This window comes from Mobula hypostoma, chromosome 11, assembly GCF_963921235.1.
Source record: "Mobula hypostoma chromosome 11, sMobHyp1.1, whole genome shotgun sequence".
NCBI lineage: Eukaryota > Metazoa > Chordata > Chondrichthyes > Myliobatiformes > Myliobatidae > Mobula > Mobula hypostoma.
The window spans coordinates 62,698,135-62,719,982 of record NC_086107.1 but is presented as its reverse complement, the minus strand read 5'-3'; the positions used below and the strand labels follow the sequence as shown (position 1 = coordinate 62,719,982).

At 41.6% G+C, this 21,848-nt stretch overlaps 1 protein-coding gene and 1 long non-coding RNA gene across 6 annotated transcripts in view; one reads left to right on the top strand and one right to left on the bottom strand.

The window, feature by feature from the left end:
- Positions 1-15,219, bottom strand: part of LOC134353793 (plakophilin-3-like) — an 82,696-nt gene extending 67,477 nt beyond the window's left edge. Inside the window, exons 1-3 of one of the 2 annotated variants that reach the window (XM_063062180.1) lie at positions 14,994-15,219; positions 5,841-5,929; positions 4,102-4,847 (exon numbers count right to left, since the gene is read on the bottom strand). In XM_063062180.1, the coding sequence (XP_062918250.1) occupies positions 4,102-4,847; positions 5,841-5,929; positions 14,994-15,204 (1,046 nt within the window). In that variant the 5' untranslated portion in view covers positions 15,205-15,219. Of the gene's footprint in view, positions 1-4,101; positions 4,848-5,840; positions 5,930-14,305; positions 14,960-14,993 lie in introns of those variants that run through there. The other variant, XM_063062181.1, reaches the window with a different exon arrangement.
- On the top strand, positions 15,032-21,609 carry LOC134353794 (uncharacterized). Of its 4 annotated transcripts, XR_010019685.1 has the most exons (4): positions 15,297-15,436; positions 16,162-16,278; positions 18,773-18,864; positions 19,773-21,609. It is a non-coding gene; the product is annotated as an uncharacterized LOC134353794 (long non-coding RNA). The 4 variants fall into 4 exon arrangements; XR_010019684.1 differs by lacking the exons at positions 15,297-15,436; positions 16,162-16,278 and adding an exon at positions 15,032-15,170; XR_010019682.1 differs by lacking the exon at positions 16,162-16,278 and having other exon boundaries at positions 15,298-15,436.
- Positions 21,610-21,848: the final 239 nt, after the last annotated feature.

Below are 21,848 nucleotides of genomic sequence, written 5' to 3'. Positions count from 1 at the left end.
GATGTGGGGGGAGAAAATGACCTAGCAAAGGAAATCTACAGTAGTCAGGTCTCTGGCACCATGACTGGCTCTGTGGCTCAGAAGGGGGGGGGGAAGAATGGATGGAAGAGTAATGCAGTAGTGATAGTGGAATCCATAATTAGAGGAGTAGACAGGAGATTCTGTGGATAGAAAAGAGACACCCAGATGATATGTTGCCTCCCAGGCGCCAGGGTCAGAGATGTCTTGGATCGTGTCCACAGTGGGAGAGTAGGCAGCCAGAAGTTGTGGTATATATTGGTACCAACAACATAGGTAGTAAAAGGGAGGAGATCCTGAAGAGAGAAAATAGGGAGTTAGGTAGAAAGATGAAAGGCAGCACCTCTAAAGATAGTAATCACCAGATTGCTGCCTATGCCACATTCCAGTGAGGACAAGAATAGGATGATTTAGCAGATGAATGTGTGGCTAAGGAACTGGTGCAAGGGGCAGTTTTCCAAATGTCTGGATCATTGGGATCTCTTCTGGGGAAGGTATGATCTGTGCAAAAAGGACAGGTTACACCTGAACCCGAGGGGGACCACATCCTTGTCGGCTGGCTTGCTAGAGCTGCTGGGGAGAGTTTAAACTAATTTGGCATGGGGTGGGATCTGAAGTGATAGGACTGGGCATGGGGAGGTGAGTGTACAAACAGATATAGTGTCTAGTGAGACTGAGAAAGGAACAGGTAGATGACAGGGCAAAGTTGCAGTAAGAGGGATGTGTTAAGTGTAACATGGTTGCAAAATTGAAAAGGGTGATGAACTGAAGGTGCTATATTTGAAAGCACATATTATATGGTACAAGGGAGATGATCTTGTAGCACAGTTGGGGATTGGCAGGTATGACATTGTGGGCATTCAGCTGTGCCTGAAGGAAGATCATAGATCAGGGATGCACATTGTATTGAAAGAGTAGGCAGGTAGGCTGAAGGGGTTGGGTGGCTCTGTTGTAAAGAATAAAATCAAATCCTTAGAAAAAGGTGACATAGGAACAGAAGTAGAAGAATCCTTGTAGGCAAGGTTAAGAAACTGCAAGGGTAAAAAGACCCTGATGACAGTTATATACAGGCCTTCAAATTATAACCAGGATGCAAAGTACAATTTACAATGGGAGATGGAAAAGGAGTGTAAAAAAGGAAATATTATGGTAGTCATGGTGGATTTCAATATGTAGGTAAATTGGGAAGATCAGGTTGGTGCTAGATTACAAGAAAGGCAAGTTGTAGAATGCCAGAGAGATGGCTTTTTATAGTAGCTTGTGATTGAGCCCACTAGGCAAAGGCAATTCTGGATTGGGTGTTGTGTAATGAACCAGATTTGATTGCAGAGCTAAAGGTAAGGAAACCTTTTGAAGGCTGTGATCATTCAATGATAGAATTCACCCTGCAGTTTAAGAGGGAGAAGATGAAGTCAGATACATCAGCATTACAGTGGAATAAAGGGAATAACAGAGGCACGAGACAGGAGTGGGCCAAAGCTAGTTGAGAGGGAGATGGCAGGGATGACGGCAGAACAGCAATGGCTGGAATTTCTGGGAGCAATTTGGAAGGTGCAGGAATGACAGCATCAAAGCAAAGGAGAGGGCATATCATACAGCAAACGTTAGTGGGAAGGTAGAGGATTGGGAAATTTTTAAAAAACAACAGAAGGCAAAAAAAAAAGCCATAAGGAGAGAAAAGGTGAAATACGAAAGGTACGGTAGACAATCATATAAGATACAAAAAGTTTTAAAATCAGATGAATATATATTATATATATATATACACACACACAAAAAAAGCCAGCAGATATCAGCCCACTGGACCACTGGAAAATAACAGTTGAGAGATAGTAATGGGGGACAGAAAATTGGCAGATGAACTTAAGAATTTTGTGTCAGTCTTCACTGTGGAAGATACTAGCAGTATGCCAGAAATTCGAGTGTCGGGGCAAAAGCGAACAGACTTGCTATTACTAAGGAGAAGGTGCTTGAGAAGCTGAAAGATCTGAAGGGTAGGTAAGTCACCTCGACCAGATGGATCACACATCAGATTTCTAAAGGGGGTACCTGACGAGATTGTGGAAGTATTATTAATGATCTTTTAAGAATCAGTAGATTCTGGCATGATTTCAGAGGACGGGAAAATTACAAATGTCACTCCACTCTTCAAGAAAGGAAAGAGGCTGAAGAAAGGAATTTATAGGCCAGTTAGCCAGACTTAAGTGTTTGGCAAGTTGTTGGAGTCCATTTTCAAGGAAACTGTTTTGGGGTTCTTGGATACAATGATAAACTAGACCAAAGTCAGCGTGATTTCTTCAAGGAGAAAATCTTACCTGACTAATCTTTTGGCAATAACAAGAAGGATAGACAAAGGAGAGTCAGTGGATGTTGTGTACTTGATTTTCATAAGGCTTTTGACAAGGTGCTGCACACGAGGCTTCTTAACATAAGAGCCCATGGTATTGCAAGAAAGATATTAGCATGGATAGAAGATTGACTGACTGGCAGGAGTCAAAGAGTGGGAATAAGGGGGGCCTTTTCTGGTTAATTGCCAGTTGAGTAGTAATTTTCCACAGGAGTCTGTTGTGATCGCTCCTTCTCACGTCATACATCAATAATTTGGATGATGGAACTGATGGCTTTGTGGCCAATTTGCTGACAATATGAAGATAGGTGGAGGAAGTATGGAGTCTGCAGAAGGATTTAGACAGATTGTAAGAATGGGCAAAGAAGTGCCAGATGGAATATAGTGCAGGGAAGTGCATGGACATGCACTTTGGTAAAAGGAATAAAGGTGTAGACTATCTTCTAAATGGGGTGAACATTACAAAATTCAAAGGTGCAAAGGAACTTGGGAGCTTCTGTGCAGGATTTCCTGAAGGTTAACTTATAAGTTATGTCAGTGGTAATGAAGACAAATGTAATGTTAGCACTCATTTCAAGAGGACTAAAATATAAGCGCAAGGATGTGCTGGCATTAGAGAGGGCTCAGAGAAGGCTTATAAGAATGGTCCTGGGAATGAAAGGGTTAATAAATGAGAAGCATTTGATGGCTCTGGGCCCATACTCACTGAAGTTTAGAAGAATGGTGGGGATCTCATTGAAACCTATTGAACATTGAAAGGTCTATATAGAGTGGATTTGGTAAGGGTATTTCCTATAGTGAGAATGTCTACGACCAGAGAGCACAGCCCCAGAACAGAGGAACAACCATTTAGTACGGAGATGAGGAGGAATTTTTTTTAGCCAGAGGGTAGCGAATCTGGAATTCATTGCCATAGACAACTATTGAGTACAAGTCATTGTGCATATTTAAAGCAGAGGTTGAGAGTTTCTTGATTCGTCAGGGCATGATAGGTTACAGGAAGAAGGCAGGAGAATGGGGTCGAGAAGAATAATAAATCAGACATGATGGAATGGCAAAGCAGACTCAATAGGCTGAATGGCCTAAGTCTGCTCCTATATTTTATGGTTTTTTGGTCTGAGTAATCCATTAAATTAAATACTAGGTGTTACATTGAATATCCGCAGCCCACCAATCCTTTTGTCAATTGTTCAGTCACTAATTTAGCTGTGTAGAAAATAGGCATTTGTTTCAGATTTCTTTGTTAACTACAGAAAAGAAAACTGCTTTGTTTTCCTACTCATGTCATTAGCTAGCTTTATAGAATGGAAGAGGGACACGAGTGCTTTTGGAAAAACAAGTTTTAACATTTTTTTTAAAAATTAGTTATACAAGATTTATAAAATTAAAATATAAACAATGTTGTAGAAAGGAGAGATGGTTTAACCATATTAAATATGCAAGGAATCTTATTATAGATTAAAAGTGTAATTAAGGACGATTTCAAACCAGAGTTTCCCCACCCTAAAATTTTCAAATCGCTGAATCCTGAGTCAAGTAGAATTAGGTTACAATGCTTTCACCTGAAAGTAGCAATGCCATTTCTCTTCAAGATGCTGTTTGACTTGCTTATTCCCAGCATCTGCTAATTTTATTTTAAAACTGTGATCTAATCGGGTGAAAGGTTATTTCTTTCACTCGGCGACAAAGCTGGTTTGCTGCTGAACCGACAATAACAATACGAATGTGGAACTTACTGTGACATTTGAAATCTGCTCATATCGCTTTGTAACTGCTGATCTCCCAGTTCTCGGCCAGTCAAGCTATGCAGGGATGGAGTGCGTGGTATTTGCATTGAATGTTGTGAACTTATACTTGTTCTTCCACGAACGGATTTGCAGTTTTGTTGGACCCTCTGCAGTGTGCGCTGAGCTGGGGGCCTAATCTGCCGACGGATGGATGCCTCCCCTCTCTCTTCTGCTGTATAACCAGCCGTACCCATTGACCCAATTGATAGCCTTGCTGAGCTTTTCACAGACCCTGCTCCACTCATTTGATGGCTCACAGGACAAGACGTTGTGTAGCTTACACTGTTGAGGTATTCATTACCACCAGACATATAGCCGTTATCAACCTGATCTGAAATCATGCTAATTTCTTCATCATCTGGTCTCTGATGCATAACATTCCCCTGAGATCCGGACCAAGAATTTTTCTGAGCATATTTGCCTGGCAACTGCAATGAGCGCAGAGACATGTTATCAATGTCCTGCTGCCCCATCTGTGATATCGTGCCGTATGCATAATGCGAAGAGCGGTGAAAGGACATTGGTCTGGGTTTGGATTGATGAGTGGAAATGGATCTGGTCTGAGAGGTTAGTTTCTCCCCCTGTCTGCTATACTGACTTGCTCTGCTTGGCCCTTTAAAGGCAAAATCTCCTACAGCCGAGCAAGATGACCAGTTCCGATTGCCTCCTTGTTGGTACACAGATGGTTTGACAGTCTGGGGAAAAAAATAACCATGCAATCATTTACAAAGTTACAATAACAAGCAGAGAAAAAAAAAATTCAGAAACCTAGTACCACTGGATAATTAGTCTACTTCCCCTCTTCAAAGAATTGACTCATACCTGGATTCCATTTTACATTTGTAAATAACCCTCTGACACCTTGCACAGAATTCACTCATCGTAGCTCAGCAATACTAGTGAGTGTTGGCAGGTTATTTTTGTCCACACAGTCCTATTCTCCCAAGTCCATCAAATTCGCAGTAATCGGCATTGTACTTTACAGTACAGAACCAGATACCCTGATCCAACACCATCATGTCTGTGCTGAGCTGCTCTCCAGAAAACTTAATGAAACCCCACTCTCTTTTTTTCTTTTTTTTTTGCAAGCAATCACCTTAAACCTCACCTGCATCCTACACTCGGCATCAACCACTTACATGAAGACAGTTACTAGGCCACCCTACAATATTCCCACCAAAAAAATCTATTATTCAAATTTCTTCCCATAAATGCAATCTCTCATTTCTGATGGAAGCTTGAATCTGTGCTGCATCTTTTTCATCTTTCCTGCAAGTGGCACATCAGACTTACTCCCAACACAGAAGTTCCTGCTGTGGAATAGCATTTCTAGAAAGCTTACACAAGACTTGGGCAATTCAGGCACACGATTTCGCTCTGCTAGTTCACTCTACATACGAGACAAGCCACAGTGGAATAGAATTAGAACCTTGTTTAGTCTGACCAAAATTTCCTGCCTTTAGTTCACACCCTTCCCCATAATTAAATATTTAATTTGATCAGGGAATTAGTTTATTAATCCAACTACTGCCTAACTAACAAGAAGCAGAAAATTTTTCTTTTGCGTTTTTCCTCTCCCTGGTCAAGATTAAACTGCCAATCTCTTTATAAACTATTTCAGCATATGAAATTTTTAAAATCTTAATTATACAGTGCCATTCTCGAGATAAAATCAAATCCATCCTCACAGAATATTTTCTCTCTGTTAAGTAAGCTTGTGATTTTGAGCTGAAGTCTGGCAAAGTTGCTGTCTGATACTTCGTCATTCCTCCAGAGCCTACAATGATGTTGAAAAGAGAAAAAGTAAAATATTAATTTAAGAAATGGTGCTTACAGCTGTTAGCTTTTTGATCTAATCATCTGAGGATTTTCATTTGGCAAAGGTCCAGGATTTTAGCATTAATATCCCACTGAAATTCTACACGCAAATGTTATCTAGTCATTATATAGTGACGATCATCAGAGTAGTATCCGATCTGATAGCAACCTCCTTCCACAGCAGATGGCTTCCCAGCAGGAGTAACAGCTCAGCATTCGAGAACAGTACTCTTCAATATTTTGTTCTGGCAAAATTAATTTTTAAGCAATCAGTTCAAAGTTCAAAGACGGTCATCATTTACAAACAACCTCGGATTTATAGCATTCATTGCTCAACCACATAATGCTAATGAAGTAGCTTACCCTTAAATCATAAGCTTTCAAGACTTCATTAGCAAATATGTAAATTGTGCCAAATTTTAATGGTTGAGTTGGGTGGATACCAGTGGTAATGTTCTATGGTTCTATTTCAGTCACTGGACTTCCATCAAAAGCTTCTTTTGCAATGTGGCATGACCCAATTTAAAGAGCATAAAAAACTGCCATCACCAGCTACCGGAGGGCAGAATCTGATGGAAGTAGAAGTAGTTGAAGCAGTTAAGTTTCTGCTGTTCTTAAGAGGTAAAAGCTGCTCCAGGAAGGGGCAGCTGGCATTAAGAGCCTTCCAGCTTAAAGGTTTCTGGGGCTGAACGAAGGGGTGGGGTTAGAAATTATGGGATCAGACTGGAGATTGGGAGGAGTAGGTACTACAGCAGCCACTGATGGATAAACAGGCATCTTAGTCTGTGTTACATGGGCAGAACCGTATTATTCCAGCAACAATTGCTTCCACTAAACCTGGACCAGTACCACCAAGAATTTTCCTATCCCATAAATTTTCTCACCACCCCAAATCTTTAAATGCCATGCAACATTAGTATTTCAAAATACAAGTCAAATCAAGTTTATTTATATAGCACATTTAAAAACAACCCACGTTGACCAAAGTGCTGTACAGATCAGAGCAGAACATCTAAAATTATAAATACAAGAAACACCAACATAACCAACAAGGCAAACAGCTTAAGGCACAAAATAAACACAAGGGCCGAGGCACAAGCCAAAACTCAGCCACATCAGGAGGATTCAAACGCTAGTGAATAAAAGTAAGATTTGAGCCTGGATTTAAAAGAGTTGATGGAGGAGGCAGATCTGATAGGGAGGGGAATGCTGTTCCACAGTCTAGGGGCTACAGTAGCAAAAGCGCGGTCACCCGAGCTTCAGTTTATATCGCGGGACAGCCAGGATCCTTAAGTCAGCCGACCTGAGGGATCTGGAAGTAGAATAAGGGGTTAGAAGGTCTGTGATATAAGGGGGAGCCAGCCCATTTAGGGCTTTATAAACAAACAGGAGAATCTTAAATTCAATTCTGAACCGTACTGGCAGCCCATGGAGGGAAGCCAGGTTAGGAGCAATGTGGTCCCTCTTCTGGGCACCTGTCAGGAGCCTGGCTGCGGCGTTCTGGACCAGTTGCAGACAGGACAGGGACGACTGACTAATCCCAGTATACAGGGAGTTGGAGTAGTCCAAGTGGGAGGATATAAGGGCGTGGATGACTTTCTCAAAATCTTTGGAAGAGAGAAACTGCTTGATTTTGGCAATAGTATGAAGCTGGAAAAAACTGGCTTTTACTACTGTATTAACCTGCTTGTCAAACTTAAAGGTGGAATCAAATATCACACCAAGGGATTTAACATGGTGTTTGACAAGGGTGGACAGGTTACCAAGACTATTGGTAATCACTTTGATGGAGTTGGGGGGCCAAATAGGACAACTTCAGACTTGCCTTCATTCAGCTGTAGGAAGTTTTGTGCCATCCAACACTTTATGTCCTCAATGGGACCTAGGATGAAACGTTGTGGGACCCCGCAGGAGAGACTAGCTGGGGGAGAAGAAAATTAGCCTATGTTGACAGGGAAGCTTCTATTTTCGAGGTAGGATATAAACCAATTCAAGGCAGTGCCATCAACACCAACCTCGTATTGGAGACAGTCTATTAAAATGGAATGATCCACAGTACTGAACGCTGCACTGAGGTCAAGAAGAATTAGAATGGCAGAGTCATCCGAGTCGATAGAGGGGAGCAGGTCATTATACACTCTCAGCAGGGCAGACTCTGTGCTATGAGAAGCCTTAAAACCTGACTGAAATCTTTCCAAGATGTTGTTTTGGTGTAAGGAGGGCAGCAATTGACTGAGAATAACCTTTTCGAGAACCTTTGACAGGAATGGAAATTTAGAAGAAGGTCTGTAGTTACTAGGCAAGGTCGGGTCTAAGTTGGGTTTTTAAAAAGTGCAAAATATTCCAGATGATAGAAATGTAACAATGGAAACTACTGGTGTTAAACACTCAGCCGGTTAGAGAAAGAGAAAAATATTTAACGCTTCAGATTAACAATCACTTGCCAGAAGTAGAAAAAAAATTAACTTAGTTAAATAGTTTATTTTGTTTGGATGACAAAGAAGCAAATGAATATGAATGTGAAAGGGTGGAATGCAAAGGAAGGCAACAGCTAATGCCCAAAAGGATTTGTAACAGGACAAGTTAAAGTGTGAAAGTGTAAAACAAAATGACAGAATTATTACACGAGTTTTGTTGAACTAAGCATGTAGGTCAGAAGGCTAAATTTTATTTGGTGGAGGTTATTTTGAACTTCAATGTATAAGAATTTCTGGCCTAAGAGTATGAGAGGTGTTGGCCAGAAATCATTACAGTCTACAGATCAGTGAATTTGAATGAATCAAAGACAGTGGATGTCGACAGACCAATTGTCATTGTTCCTGCCATGAGGTCAAAGGATTGGAGGCTGCCATTTTGTGCAGATGCTCTGTATCCTCCATTTTGTGAACTAGTTTTGCTGGGCTGAATCAGTGGTTTAAAAGTCGAGACAGGTAATCTGCTGGATTATTTCCAAGTAAGTTATTTGTGAGGTCTTTTTTGCTATGAAATAACATGCAGGTTCGAGAGTAGTGGGGTCTGTATCTGCTCTGAGTGATTTGAGCTGGTTATTCATTTAGTAACTGATTTAGAACAAAGAGCCGTAAATTCCCAGTTGTGGGATTTTTTTTAAACAAGGGGCAAGTAAGAGGTGGTGGCTGAGAGCTGCCATCTGGTCTCAGCAAAGTAGAAGTCAGTCTGCCAGACTACATTAGCACACCTTTTTCTGCACGTTTAATGGTGAGGTTGGGATTTGTGAGGAGAGAGTAGAGGGCAGTATGTTAAGAGGGGGTAAGGTTCAAAGTGGAGAGAGAAGTGCTGAAGTAGAGATAGTTGATGTCTTGTTGGCAATTACAGATGAGAAGATCCAGAGCAAGCAGAAATTCCAGAGCAGAGTGTCCAAGAGGAGGAGGGGAGGAGACAGGAGAATGGGTCATCAGTGTGGGTGGGGAATCCTTGCTAAAGAAGTTGGATCGAAAACAGGGGCGATGGAAGGAGAGCTCAGCAACGTGGTGAGCGTGGAAAACACTGAGGTACAGGTGAGGAGGGAAAATGGCAAGGTTCTTGTTGAGGACAGAATATTCTGCCTCAGAGAGAAGGTCAAAGGGAATGGTGAAGACATGGCAGGGATTAGAGATAGGATCAGTGGGGTGGGGGGGGCAGAAAGAGTGGGGAAGGCAGAGGAGGAGAGGGTTGTGGTGTTCAGGGAAGGTAGGGTAGGACCTACTATCTTTCTTGTTTAAAAAAAATCAATTCCATTTGCCTTCTATACTGAGTCTATTTAAGTGTCTGTCTAAATGCCTCCTAAACACAGTAATTATATCCAATTCCACAAACTACAGACAGCACGTTCCCTTTATCAACACTTCTATATTAAAAAAAACAATTGCCCCTCAGATCTTTTTCAAAAGCTTCTCCTTCTCCTCACTTTAAATTTATACTGTCTTATTTTTGCACCTCAACATAGGAGGGAATCAAAAATGTTGTGATTGTACAACTACATATCAATCAAATAAAAGCACACACACAGGAGACGGCTTTAACCGGTGGGTTTGAGAGACAGAGAGAGACACAATCAATACGCACATATATTATATATTCCTTTTCTATATACATTATAATATGAATAAAGCTTATTTGGAGGTGCTAAGGAGACAAATTTTACATTCCAGAGCAACAAGCACATACAGCACAGTCTAATTCTCTTAAAAGAAATAAACGTTATCAAACTTTGAAAAATTATTAAGCTTGCAATTACATTTTATGAAGAAGTGAAAAATTCCCAAGTAAATGAAATAATAACATTTCAACTTGACACCACACTCCAAGTAAAATTCTATGGTTGGTATATTTTCTGAGTTAAAATTATATTCAGTCCTCAAGTGGTTAATAATCAAATTGGAATTTAAATTCACGAAGATCGCGTAAGGAACTGTAATTCTCACATTCCAGTATCAGCTACATAAAATGAATATGCAGTTTCAAAGCTACAAATGAACTTTAATCAATTTATAAAGTATATTTTCATTTTAAAACTTGGGAAGGAAAAACGCATGCAACAATTGACCTCACTTCCAAGTTAATCTGTTATATTAATAGAGTTGAGATAAGCATATAGCACCTATAAAAATTATTCACCCCTTGGAAGTTTTCATGTTCTATTGTTTTACAATATTGAATTTTCTCCCCATTTAGAAAATAGTCTATGCCTTTATTCCTTCTACCAAAGTGCATGACCATACATTTCCCTGCACTATATTCCATCTGCCACTTCTTTGCCCATTCTCCCAAAATGCATAGGTTCTTCTGCAGCCTCCCTGCTTCTTCAATGCTACCTGTCCCTTCACCTATCTTTGTATCATCTGCAACTTGGCCATCAATTCTGTTATCTAAATTGTTGATATGCAAAGAAGCAGTCCCAGTACTAACCTGCGCGGAACATCACTAGTCACCAGCAGCCAATGAGAAAAGGCCTCCTTCATTCCCACTCTCTGCCTCGTCAGTCAGCCAATCTTCTATCCATGCTAGTATCTTTCTTGCAATAACATGGGCTCTTAACTTGTTAAGCAGCATCATATGCAGCACCTTGTCAAAGACATTCTGAACATCCAAGTAAACAACATCCACTGACACTCTTTTGTCTATCTATCCTGTTAGTTATATTCTCAAATGAATTCCAACAATCCGTCAGGAAAAATTTCCTCTTAAGACCATACTAATTTATCATGCACGTTTAAGTAACCCAAAAACTCATCCTTAATAATGGCCTTCAACATCTTCCCAACCACTGAAGTCAGGCTAACTTTAAGATGCATCCTGAACCCACAGATATAACTTTCAACAAGTCTACAATGGCTTGTTTATTTGAGGTCCTTCAAGATTTAAGACTGGTTGATGTCATGCCCAGAACACGAGTGTAAAGGGAAGCAAAATAATTATTGCTCCAGATTCAATACAGCAAAAAAAAAGCCAATAAAATAGAAATATATAATAATAAAACCACTATAAGTATAAATACATGAGATAGTGTATATACATTGACTGTATGTCCAAAAAGTGCCACTAGGCACAAAAGTTTCTGAACATGAGGCGACGGACAGGAAATGATACAGTCGTGGTAGGTTGGGTTGTGGATGAATGGATTAGTGGGCGAAGGTGTTGCTCAGCCTTAGTGCTTGGGAAAAGTAGCCATTTTTGAATTTAGTGCTTCTGGCATGGATGTGAGTGGACAAACAGTCCACGAGCAGCGTGGGTGGGAATCTTCATGATGTTACTGGCCCTTTCACAGCACCCTTCTGCATACATGTCCTTGCTGGCAGGCAGGCTAGTGCAGTGACATACCCAATGGTAGCATGGTGGTTAGCACAGCGCTTTACAGTACCAGCAAACTGGATTCAACTTCTGCCACTGTCTGTTAGGAGTTTGTACGTACTCCCCATGACAAGGTTTGCTCTGGGTGCTCAGTCTCCTCACACAGGTTAGTAGGTTAATTGCCACTGTAAATTGTCCCATGATTACATTAGGGTTGAATCAACGGGGACTGCTGGGCTGTGCAGCTCGGACTTGAAGGGTCTACTCTGCACTGTATCTCAATAAGTAAATAACCCATTGTGGAGCCTTTCTGTCTGTTGCATGGTTTCCATATCGTGCAGTGATGCAGCATGTTAGGATGCTCTACCATGCATCTGTAGAATGACTCGAGCATAGATGTGCATAGCCCAGCTCTCTTCTGCCTCCTCGAAGTGCAGGCATTGGTGAGCTTTCCAGATTCTGTAGAATGTATCCTGGACCATGAGAATTTATGCGAAAGGTGCACTCCCAGTAGTTTGAAACTGCTTGCAGTTTCCACCGCTGCTGATGTAAAGAGGGGTTGCAAGTGGTTACAGGAAACAACCTGGTTAATATTTGTAATACCTAACTGGAATAGAAAGTTATTTCACTCAGTAGTAGTAGAGATTGCATTGCAGCAACAGTTTGACCACCCTCTGAACACTTAGGTCAGTTGTGATCTATAAATGTTGGTGTCGGTAAGCCTTCTGTGGATACAGTCTTTGCTCCCTATCTACATGAAACTGGCCTGACTGTCATCTTTCTTGTTCTCTGAATTGTTGTGATATTTATGTATGTTTCAGACCATAGTGATTGAAGCGGAACTTCTCCAGTGAAAGGTTATTGATGAACAATTACCTCAGCTTACCTCTCTAAATAGTTTTGGACTTGCCAACCCTTCTCAGCATTTTCTGCTTCTAATTTTGTAATGTTGGTTGTGAAAAGGAAATGGTCAAGGGATTTATTGCTTTTCAACATCAATGTATGTTACATCATCACAATGAAGACGGTGATAGTAAATATGCTCAAAGTTCAAAGTTAAAGAGAATGCAACATTCCCTCCTACGCCGGAGAGCCTCAAGTCATAGTGACATTAAGAACATTGAAACATTCCATTAGGAGCATATAGAAGTTATACGTAAACAGTGTGTACAGCTAATAAGTTACCCAACCAAAGATCTTAAGTGTTTACTCTGTTTTTTCTGACGTACTGAGTACTTCAAGCATTTTCTGATCATTAGATTTTCAACACAAGTAGTTTTTACTTCTGATATTCACCTACCCAGACCATCACACACCACATGTGCAGGTCTGTGGTTGTCACACTGGCCTCCTTAACCATCTCACAACCCACAAAATTCGAGAAGCAGGCCATCCTTAATCCAACAGAAGTGCAACTAGATCAGAACTGAAATTCAGCGGGTCAGCAATTTAAATAGGAAGTACGAGCAGGTCAAGACAACATTAATGGAACGGACAACACACACGAAATGCTGGAGGAGCTCAGCAGGCCAGACAGCATCTATAGAAAAGAGTAAAGTTAACATTTCGGGCCGAGACCCTTCACCAAGACTGGGGAAAAAGGATGAGAAGTCCGAGCAAGAAGGTGGGGGCGGGGGGAGGGAAAAGTACAAAGTGGTAGGTGATAGATGAAACCAAGAGAGGGGGAGGATTGAAGTAAAGAGAGGGGGAGGATTGAAGTAAAGAGAGGGGGAGGATTGAAGTAAAGAGAGGGGGAGGATTGAAGTAAAGAGAGGGGGAGGATTGAAGTAAAGAGAGGGGGAGGATTGAAGTAAAGAGAGGGGGAGGATTGAAGTAAAGAGAGGGGGAGGATTGAAGTAAAGAGAGGGGGAGGATTGAAGTAAAGAGAGGGGGAGGATTGAAGTAAAGAGAGGGGGAGGATTGAAGTAAAGAGAGGGGGAGGATTGAAAAGAGAGAGGGGGAGGATTGAAGTAAAGAGAGGGGGAGGATTGAAGTAAAGAGAGGGGGAGGATTGAAGTAAAGAGAGGGGGGAGGATTGAAGTAAAGAGAGGGGGAGGATTGAAGTAAAGAGAGGGGGAAGTAAGAGAGGAAGTAAAGAGAGGGGGAGGATTGAAGTAAAGAGAGGGGGAGGATTGAAGTAAAGAGAGAGGATTGGGGAGGGGGAGGATTGAAGTAAAGAGAGGGGGGGAGGATTGAAGTAAAGAGAGGGGGAGGATTGAAGGGAGGGGGAGGATTGAAGTAAAGAGAGGGGGAGGATTGAAGTAAAGAGAGGGGGAGGATTGAAGTAAAGAGAGGGGGAGGATTGAAGTAAAGAGAGGGGGAGGATTGAAGTAAAGAGAGGGGGAGGATTGAAGTAAAGAGAGGGGGAGGATTGAAGTAAAGAGAGGGGGAGGATTGAAGTAAAGAGCGGGGGAGGATTGAAGTAAAGAGCTGGGAAGCTGATAGGTGAAAGGGCTGGGAAGGTGATGGGCAAATAAGGAGAAGAGGTGGGGGGGGGGGGGGAGAAAGAGAACCAGAGTGGGAATGGTGAAGGGGCCGGGGTAGTTACCGGATGTTCGAAAAATCGATGTTCGTGCATTCAGGTTGGAGGCTCCCCAGCCGGAATAGAAGGTGTTTCTTCTCCAATCTGAGTGTGGGCTCATCGCGGTAGCGAAACGAGCCATATCGGAATGAGAATGGGAAGTAGAATTGAAGTGGGTGGGCACCGGGAGATCCACTTTTAGTCAGGTGTGCGAGATTGATTAATCAGCGTCTAAACTGGATAAATGGCAGGAACAATCTACATCAGTCCCACAAAGGGTTAAGAACTAGTCCGGCAACTTTAAATTGACACCTATGCAAATGAAAGCAGAGCTACTTACACAAAGAACACTACAATCCTGAACTTTGTATGAAGGACTACGCCCAATTGCCCACCGGCGATTCAGCACAAACCACGTCCGTTCCCAATATGTTCACAAACAGATTCACCGTTTTAGCCTCAAAGATAGGAGTCCTTTTTGATATCACCAGCATGTGTCGTGAAACTTGGTGATCAAGTCATAAAAAGGAATATCTCAGGCCTCTCACTCTTAATCTACAGGGGAGCTATCTCGAAATACACTGAAAAGCTCAATTGAAAATTAATTTGGGGGGAAATAATTAGAGTTGGGGAGAGATAGGAGGGAAAATGTGAACATTATGGGAGTGACAGGGTGTTCAAGGGAGTCAACACTTGCCCCACCCCACCCACTTACCTTCAAGGAGCGATCCCGCGTAAGACGAACCGGCGGCCCGGCCGCTGGTCTTCAGCATTGTCATGACCTGCTCCTGCACCCTTATGCTCTTCTGCTGAATCCCATGCCGGTACTTATTCCGCTGGTCCAGCTGGCTTTCTGGCGGCACGGCCAACGTGGAAACAGGGGCGTCCGTCGGTAAGGCGGACTTCAGAAAGTATGCCTCTTGCATTGCGTTTCTCTTCGCAGTCCCCGCTCGCCGACTAGCCAAGTTCTCCCCCCGGGAATTCTGTTCGCGATAACTGCCGGTCCCCGCACCTCCAGGACCACAAGTTAGCTGCTCGCCTCGCGGAGCTTTCTGTCGCCTTCCAAGTACAGGCTGAGGCGCGGCCGCTGCCGGAGGGTGGAGACTATTGCTAAGCCCTTTATGAGTCCTGTCCTGATATAGCGCCCCACCCTTCCAGGTGAGTCAGACCTGCAATGAATAAGCTGTCTGGCATCGATCCACAAGCTCTCCATGCATAGCCTTGCAAGGCGAAAGTTCTCTCGCGTCTCAGCGATTCCGGGTGGACTTCAGTCCGACTGTGGGGTGTCTATTTTTGAAGTGTGATTTACTTTTTTTAAAAAATTATAGTTTGATGCTTCGTTTTAAATCTTTCTGTGGGGAAAAAAGCGTGGTCAAAAATAAGAGGCATTTATATTTTGATGCTTTGACCTCGTCTCTCAATTTTTTTTTAATAGTCGTGTTTAGTATGCGTGTTTGGTGATTGCCTTCAGTATCCTTTTCTCCTTTGGTTAAACAAAATATAAATGAAAATAAGAATTGTTGAAAATATTCATTGTGTCGGACAGCTGAATGTTTGTGCGGAGGGTGAAGCAGTATCGGCGTTTCGTCTGTGAGACTCTTCGAACAGTTGGAAATCGAAAATGATTTGGTTGGCGCTTCGAGTCCGAACAGACCTGCCGAGTATTTCCAACGCGTTATGTTTTACTTAAGATTTTCTTTATCTGTAGTGATGTTATTCAAGGAATTGCACAGTACGTCGCTTTTCCTTAAACAACCCTTAAACAATTAAGGTGATGGGTTAATTCCAAATACCTGAGAGCTGTAATCATTATAAAAATGTAGCGGAAAGTCTTTGTTTCCTTTTTAAGCGGTGAAAATTTAGCCATTAAAAAATTCTTGCAGAACCTATAAAATGAGGACAAAACCATGAGGTACGAAAAAGCAAAACACACAAAATGCTGGAGGAACGCAGCGGGCGGGACCATATCTGCGGCAATGAACAAACAGTCGACTTTTCAGGTGAGAGTCTGCTGTTTATTCTTTTCCATAGATGCTGCCTGGCCTGCTCAGTTCCTCCAGCGTTTTGTGTGTGTTGTTCTGGATCTCCAGCATCTGCAGTTTTTCTTCGTGTTTGGGATAAGAAAAAGGGTTTGTGCTTATGAATCGGGGAAAAAAAGACTAATATAGAAGGAGGGCTCAGATGGAAGGATCTGTTCTGGTCAGTCTAAGCTAACAGATATATCAAGCCTATTGGGGGACAATGAGATTGAAATGAATTCTGATGAATATCGGGAGCTGGCATATTATATGCTGAAGAGGTAAAGTAGGACAATGCAAAGATATGGATGCTCGAAACAAGCACGGATGTCAGGTGGCTATCAAAATATGCTGTGTCCACATCTTGAGAAGAACTGTCTTGTGGAAATGTGAACTATTATTGCAATTATTGAGCATTGGGAAAACAGGGTTGAATCTCTACAGAGACTAGCAACACTTTGGGAAGGAAGGTTGGTTGTTGCTGAGACCAGAGAATAAGACCATAAGAGATAGGAGCAGAATTAGTCCATTTAGCCTATTGAGTCTGCTCCACCATTCCATTATGTCTGATCTCAACCCCATCCACCCACCTTCTCCCTGCAACCTTTGGCACCATCACTGATCAAAAACCATTCAACCTCTGCTTTAAATACACTCGATGACTTGGCCTCCACAGCCATTTGTGTAAAAATAAATTCTACAAATTCACCACCTTTTGGCTAGAGAGATTCTTCCTTTTAATACTCTTAATATTCTAAAGGACATCCTTGTATTCTGAGGCTGTGCCCTCTGATCCGAGACTCCCCTACTGAAGGAAGTATTCTTTCACATCCACTGTATCTAAGTCTTTCAATATTTGATAGGTTTCAAAGAGATTCCCCCCTACCCACCATTCTAAACTCCCACCATGTAGAGGCAGGCTCGAGTCATGAAATGCTCCTCATACCTTAGACCTTTCTTTTCTCTGATCATTCATGTGTATTTACTCTGGAACATTTCCAATGCCAGCACATCCTTTCTTAGCTAAGGGGCCCAAACTGCTCAAATACTCTAAATGCACACTGACCAATGCCTTTTAAAACTTCAGCATTACATCCTTATTTTTTTATTGTAGTCCTCTTGAAAAGAATGTTAACATTGAGTCAGTGGTATGGAAGGCAAACAAACTATAAGTTAACCTTTAGCGAATCTGGTATGAGGACTCCCAAGTCTCTTTGCACCTCTGCTTTCTGAATTTGCTCCCCATTTAGAAAATAGTCTATGCCTTTATTCCTTCTACCAAAGTGCATGACTATACACTTCCTTGCACTATATTCCACCTGCCACTTTTTTGCTCATTTTCCCAACACATCTATGTCTTTCTGCAGCCTCTCTGCTACCTATCCCTCCACCTATCTTTGTATTGTCTTCAAACTTGGCCACAGATTCATCAATTCCAGCATCCAGATCATTGATGTGTAATGTGAAAGGAAGTCATCTGAATGCCATCCCTTGTGGAACCAGAAAAAATTAATAACTAAACCAAGAACTTCTTGAAGGAAGCAGATCATCTAACAGATTTTATAAGGGCAGAAAATTAAAATAAAAACCACTGCTGTGACAGTTGATAGCTCAATGTTAAAGTGTAGTTTTGTTTATAATAAATCACACATTGTAAAAACTTAATTTGAAATATAGACAATCCTGAACTAGCCTGTGAACACACTAGAAGTGGTCTCAGGGTGTAATAGATTCTTTGTTATAGGTTCCCTTATTCTCTTACAGCTAGCTTAACAGCTGCTGGAGGGAATCTAAATGACAAAGATGGATTAGCTTGCAATTTTATTTCAGTTAGTTAAAAAGTCCTCTGTGGGCAACTTCCTTACTTTATAGAAGGAGTGTATGATCAAGGCAGCCTTTTCTTTCTGGATTTTTGGAAAGAAACTGGTGGGGGGGGCATCCACGTTGGAGTTGATGTTAACAATTTCTATTCAGAATCATTGGTACCACCTTCTTGGCCTGCAGCTGTTTGTGCTGATTTTACATCAACAGGTTCAACCTCTGCTCCTTTACCATTCTCATTGTACTACTGTCCATTTTGTCAGTTCAAGATTTTGACTTAATCACAAACATTCCCATTCGTTCTTTTGCCTCCTCCCAAACTTTCCCTTCGTACTTGCTTAGGACATGTTAATAGTTTACATGCTACAGTTCTGATGAAAGTGTCTTGACACTGAGCCAGAACAACCCAGAAGTTTTCAACTTGCTGCTGGCTACATTGCTGTGTGTGCACTGTGAAATTACCAAGCTCTAGGTAGACTTTGGAAAAGCACAGTGATAGTGTAATACTGCAAGAAACAGGCTATTAAGCCCAATTAGTCCATGCCAATCTCAGCATCGTCCCTGTTAGTCCCAATTGCCCACCTTTGGTCCATAACCGTTCAAGCAAAGTACACGTGATGGGCCGAATGGTCTAATTTTGCTCCTATGTCTTCAGGTCGAAGCTCTTCCTCACCACATACCTATACAGATGCCTGAGATGCTGCAGTTGTACCAACCTTGATCACTCAATCTGGCAGCTCATTCCAGGTACTGTACTCATTTTCCTCTGTGTAAAGAAGATACCTCTAAGATCTCTTTTTAAGCCTCTCCCCTCTTGCGTCTGTGCCGCTTTGTTTTGTTCTCGCGGCCTTGGAGAAAAGATTATGACTGTCCACCTTCGCCATACCCCTTATGATTTTATAAATTTCTATGAAACCAGGTGAGCAAGGGCTGAAGGGCAGATGGAACTTGGAGGGTGGAGGGTGGGGTAAAAGGGTGATGTGCAGTTGGAAGACAGTGGCTGGTAGGTGAGATGTCGAAACCGAAAAAGGGTGCAGATGGAATCAGGTTGGGGCTCCTCTCATTTCATTATACCTGTCTCTGTCTATAATTTACTCTTGCTGGAATTTTCCATTTTACAAATGATGAGCATTTGGGAGACAAGCAGGATGAATGCTAGGTGCCAAGGGGCTGCAGGCATCTACTGCAAGTCTTAAATGGGGTATTTTTTGCATACCTTCTCTCTTCACACCTTCACCCCTCACCACAGCTGCCACAATGAGGGGTGGGGTGCAGTGAGTAGGGCTGGAAGTGCTGAAAAGACCCACTCACTGAGACAGTGAGCACTGCTCTCCCCATGCTTGCCCAGTCATAGCTATTTTTGTGATCCTCAACCCACTTACTGTCGTAGTCATTTCAGAATTACAAATAGCTCAGGTTATAAACAGTTCTTGGGACTGCTGGAACCAGGGCAACTCCCTGCACCTCCGTGGCTTACTGATAGCTTCCCCAGGCCAACATCTCTTGCCATATCGAATCCGTGGAACTATCTCTGGCTGCGCATCATAATCTTCATTGATTGCATCTTAAGTTGTGAACATATTCTATGGGGAAGTACTCTATAACTCAGCGAAAGAGTTAAACACGTTATTGACTCTGCTATCCTTCTTGTACAGGTCCTCCTTGGGTTATAAACATCTTACTCGTGTACAGTCTGCACACACAAAGGAGCACTTGGGAGGCTGATTGGATGGATCGCGATGGATTTGCTACCATCTGGGGGCTGCAGGCATCTTCTGCCAGCTGAGAACAGGGCAATTCCGTGTGCCTTCTATCTCTCCCTCTCCTCATCGCAGCTGCCACCTTGAGGGGCTGGGTGTAGAGAAGCGGGGCTGGGAGCACAGGGCAGAATCACTCACTGAGACAGTAAGGCTGGCTGCTGGCCACTCTCCCTGTGCCTGCCTGCTCTCCCATCATTGTTTCAGTGATCCTATCCCACACGCTCTTGTTCATTTCCAAATTAGAATAGTTCAGGTTATGAATTGTCAGGAGCCTTTTGTAACCCTGCTGATTTCCTGTAAATATAAAAGTTCTTGTATTCTATGTGTCTTGACAATAAATTCTCAAGTACAACTTCTGATGTGAGGAAGCATTTCAGCTACATAGAAAGTGACATATCAGTATTCTGCTGACTGACGGAAATACCAGTTATCCTGGCTGAAAGCCAATCTAATGTTTGTCATTGTGTTTGTCTCTAATATTTTCATGAGGATATGTTAGAACGAACTTCTTCTGTCTTGGCACTGAAACATGTATGTCATCTATCAATATTCATGCAATTTTATAGTTCACATTGTCAGACAACAGCTCATTGACAGTGTTTCAGCTACAGTACATGACTATTGAACGGAAGTTTGTTGTAGCAGGCCAAGCAGTTCGGCCAAGTTCATTGAGCACTCTTTACTTCAAATATTTTGTCAGAGCATCATATCATAAAAGCAGGATTAAACCATATAGTTCCTCAAGCCTAGTTCACCATTTAATCAGATCATTACTGATCCTAGACTTCTTTTCTGCCAAATTCCTATTTCCCCTGAATGAATAGATTTCCAAAGATAAATTGATCTCAGTCACAAATATACTCAAGTCTGAATACTTACAACTATCTAAGAAATTGCTTCACATTGATGGAGTGAATATGGGTGAAGACCTTGTTGTTTACCAGTTTGTTTTTAAACATCAAAAGGAAAATGTGGAAGATACTGAAAATATGAAATGACAGAAAATTTGAGAAGCGCTCATTGGGTCTATTTGTTTATGATTTAAACAAAATGAATTTAGGTAACTGAAACATTAACCTTTCTCCACAGGTGTTGACCCACATGCTGAATATTTCCAGAACTTTATGCTTGTTATTTCCTTTTCTATCTTAACTCAAAATCAGGTTCTTCATTAGCCATCTCTAATTATATTTAATTTCATAAACCAATCCTGAAAAGTCAATCTCATAACATGAGGCTATGCCTCAAGCTCACTAATCTGAATAAACAACTTTTTAAGAACCTAGCTTCTCAATTTGTCTTCAGAATATTTAACCCATTACTTGGAGGAAATGAGTTGGTGATGTTTGGTGTAGTCCACAGGGTAACTAAGTATATTTCAGAACCAATAAAGTATCCCTTTAGCTAATGAGAATTAAAGTTTGAGATAGAAAAATAAGAATGATAGAGAATGATGATTGATTACAGCAGGAGGATAAGAATTTCCCATGCCTAACTTCAAAAAATGTATTTAAATTCAGGAATGAAACCGATAAAGTGTTTCTTTTCAGACCAAAGTGATAGCCAATTAATAGCAAATTCAGCAAATTGTTAACTATAACAGTAAGACTGAAGATGAGGTGCCAATTGCACAAAGCAAGTAACAGAGCAATGATGAATTAATCAACAAACTTGGGAATTCACAGTTTACAGGATAATCTCTGGGTAGTAAATGGCAACATATATGTATTTTGATAATAAATTTACTTTGAACTTTGAATTTTATAATGTCAACTTGTTTTATTGCAGTCTATTTAACTCTTGATTTGGAAAATAGCTCAAACTGCAGGTATTGAGATAAATTTATGATGATTTGATGTTAGGACCCGAGTAGGAAGGTATTGTAAAGGTGATGCCCTGGAGTGTAGATGAGTGTTTCAAATGGTAGATGTGTTCAGTTCATGCAGAGATTGAAGGAAGTAGTATTTGTGG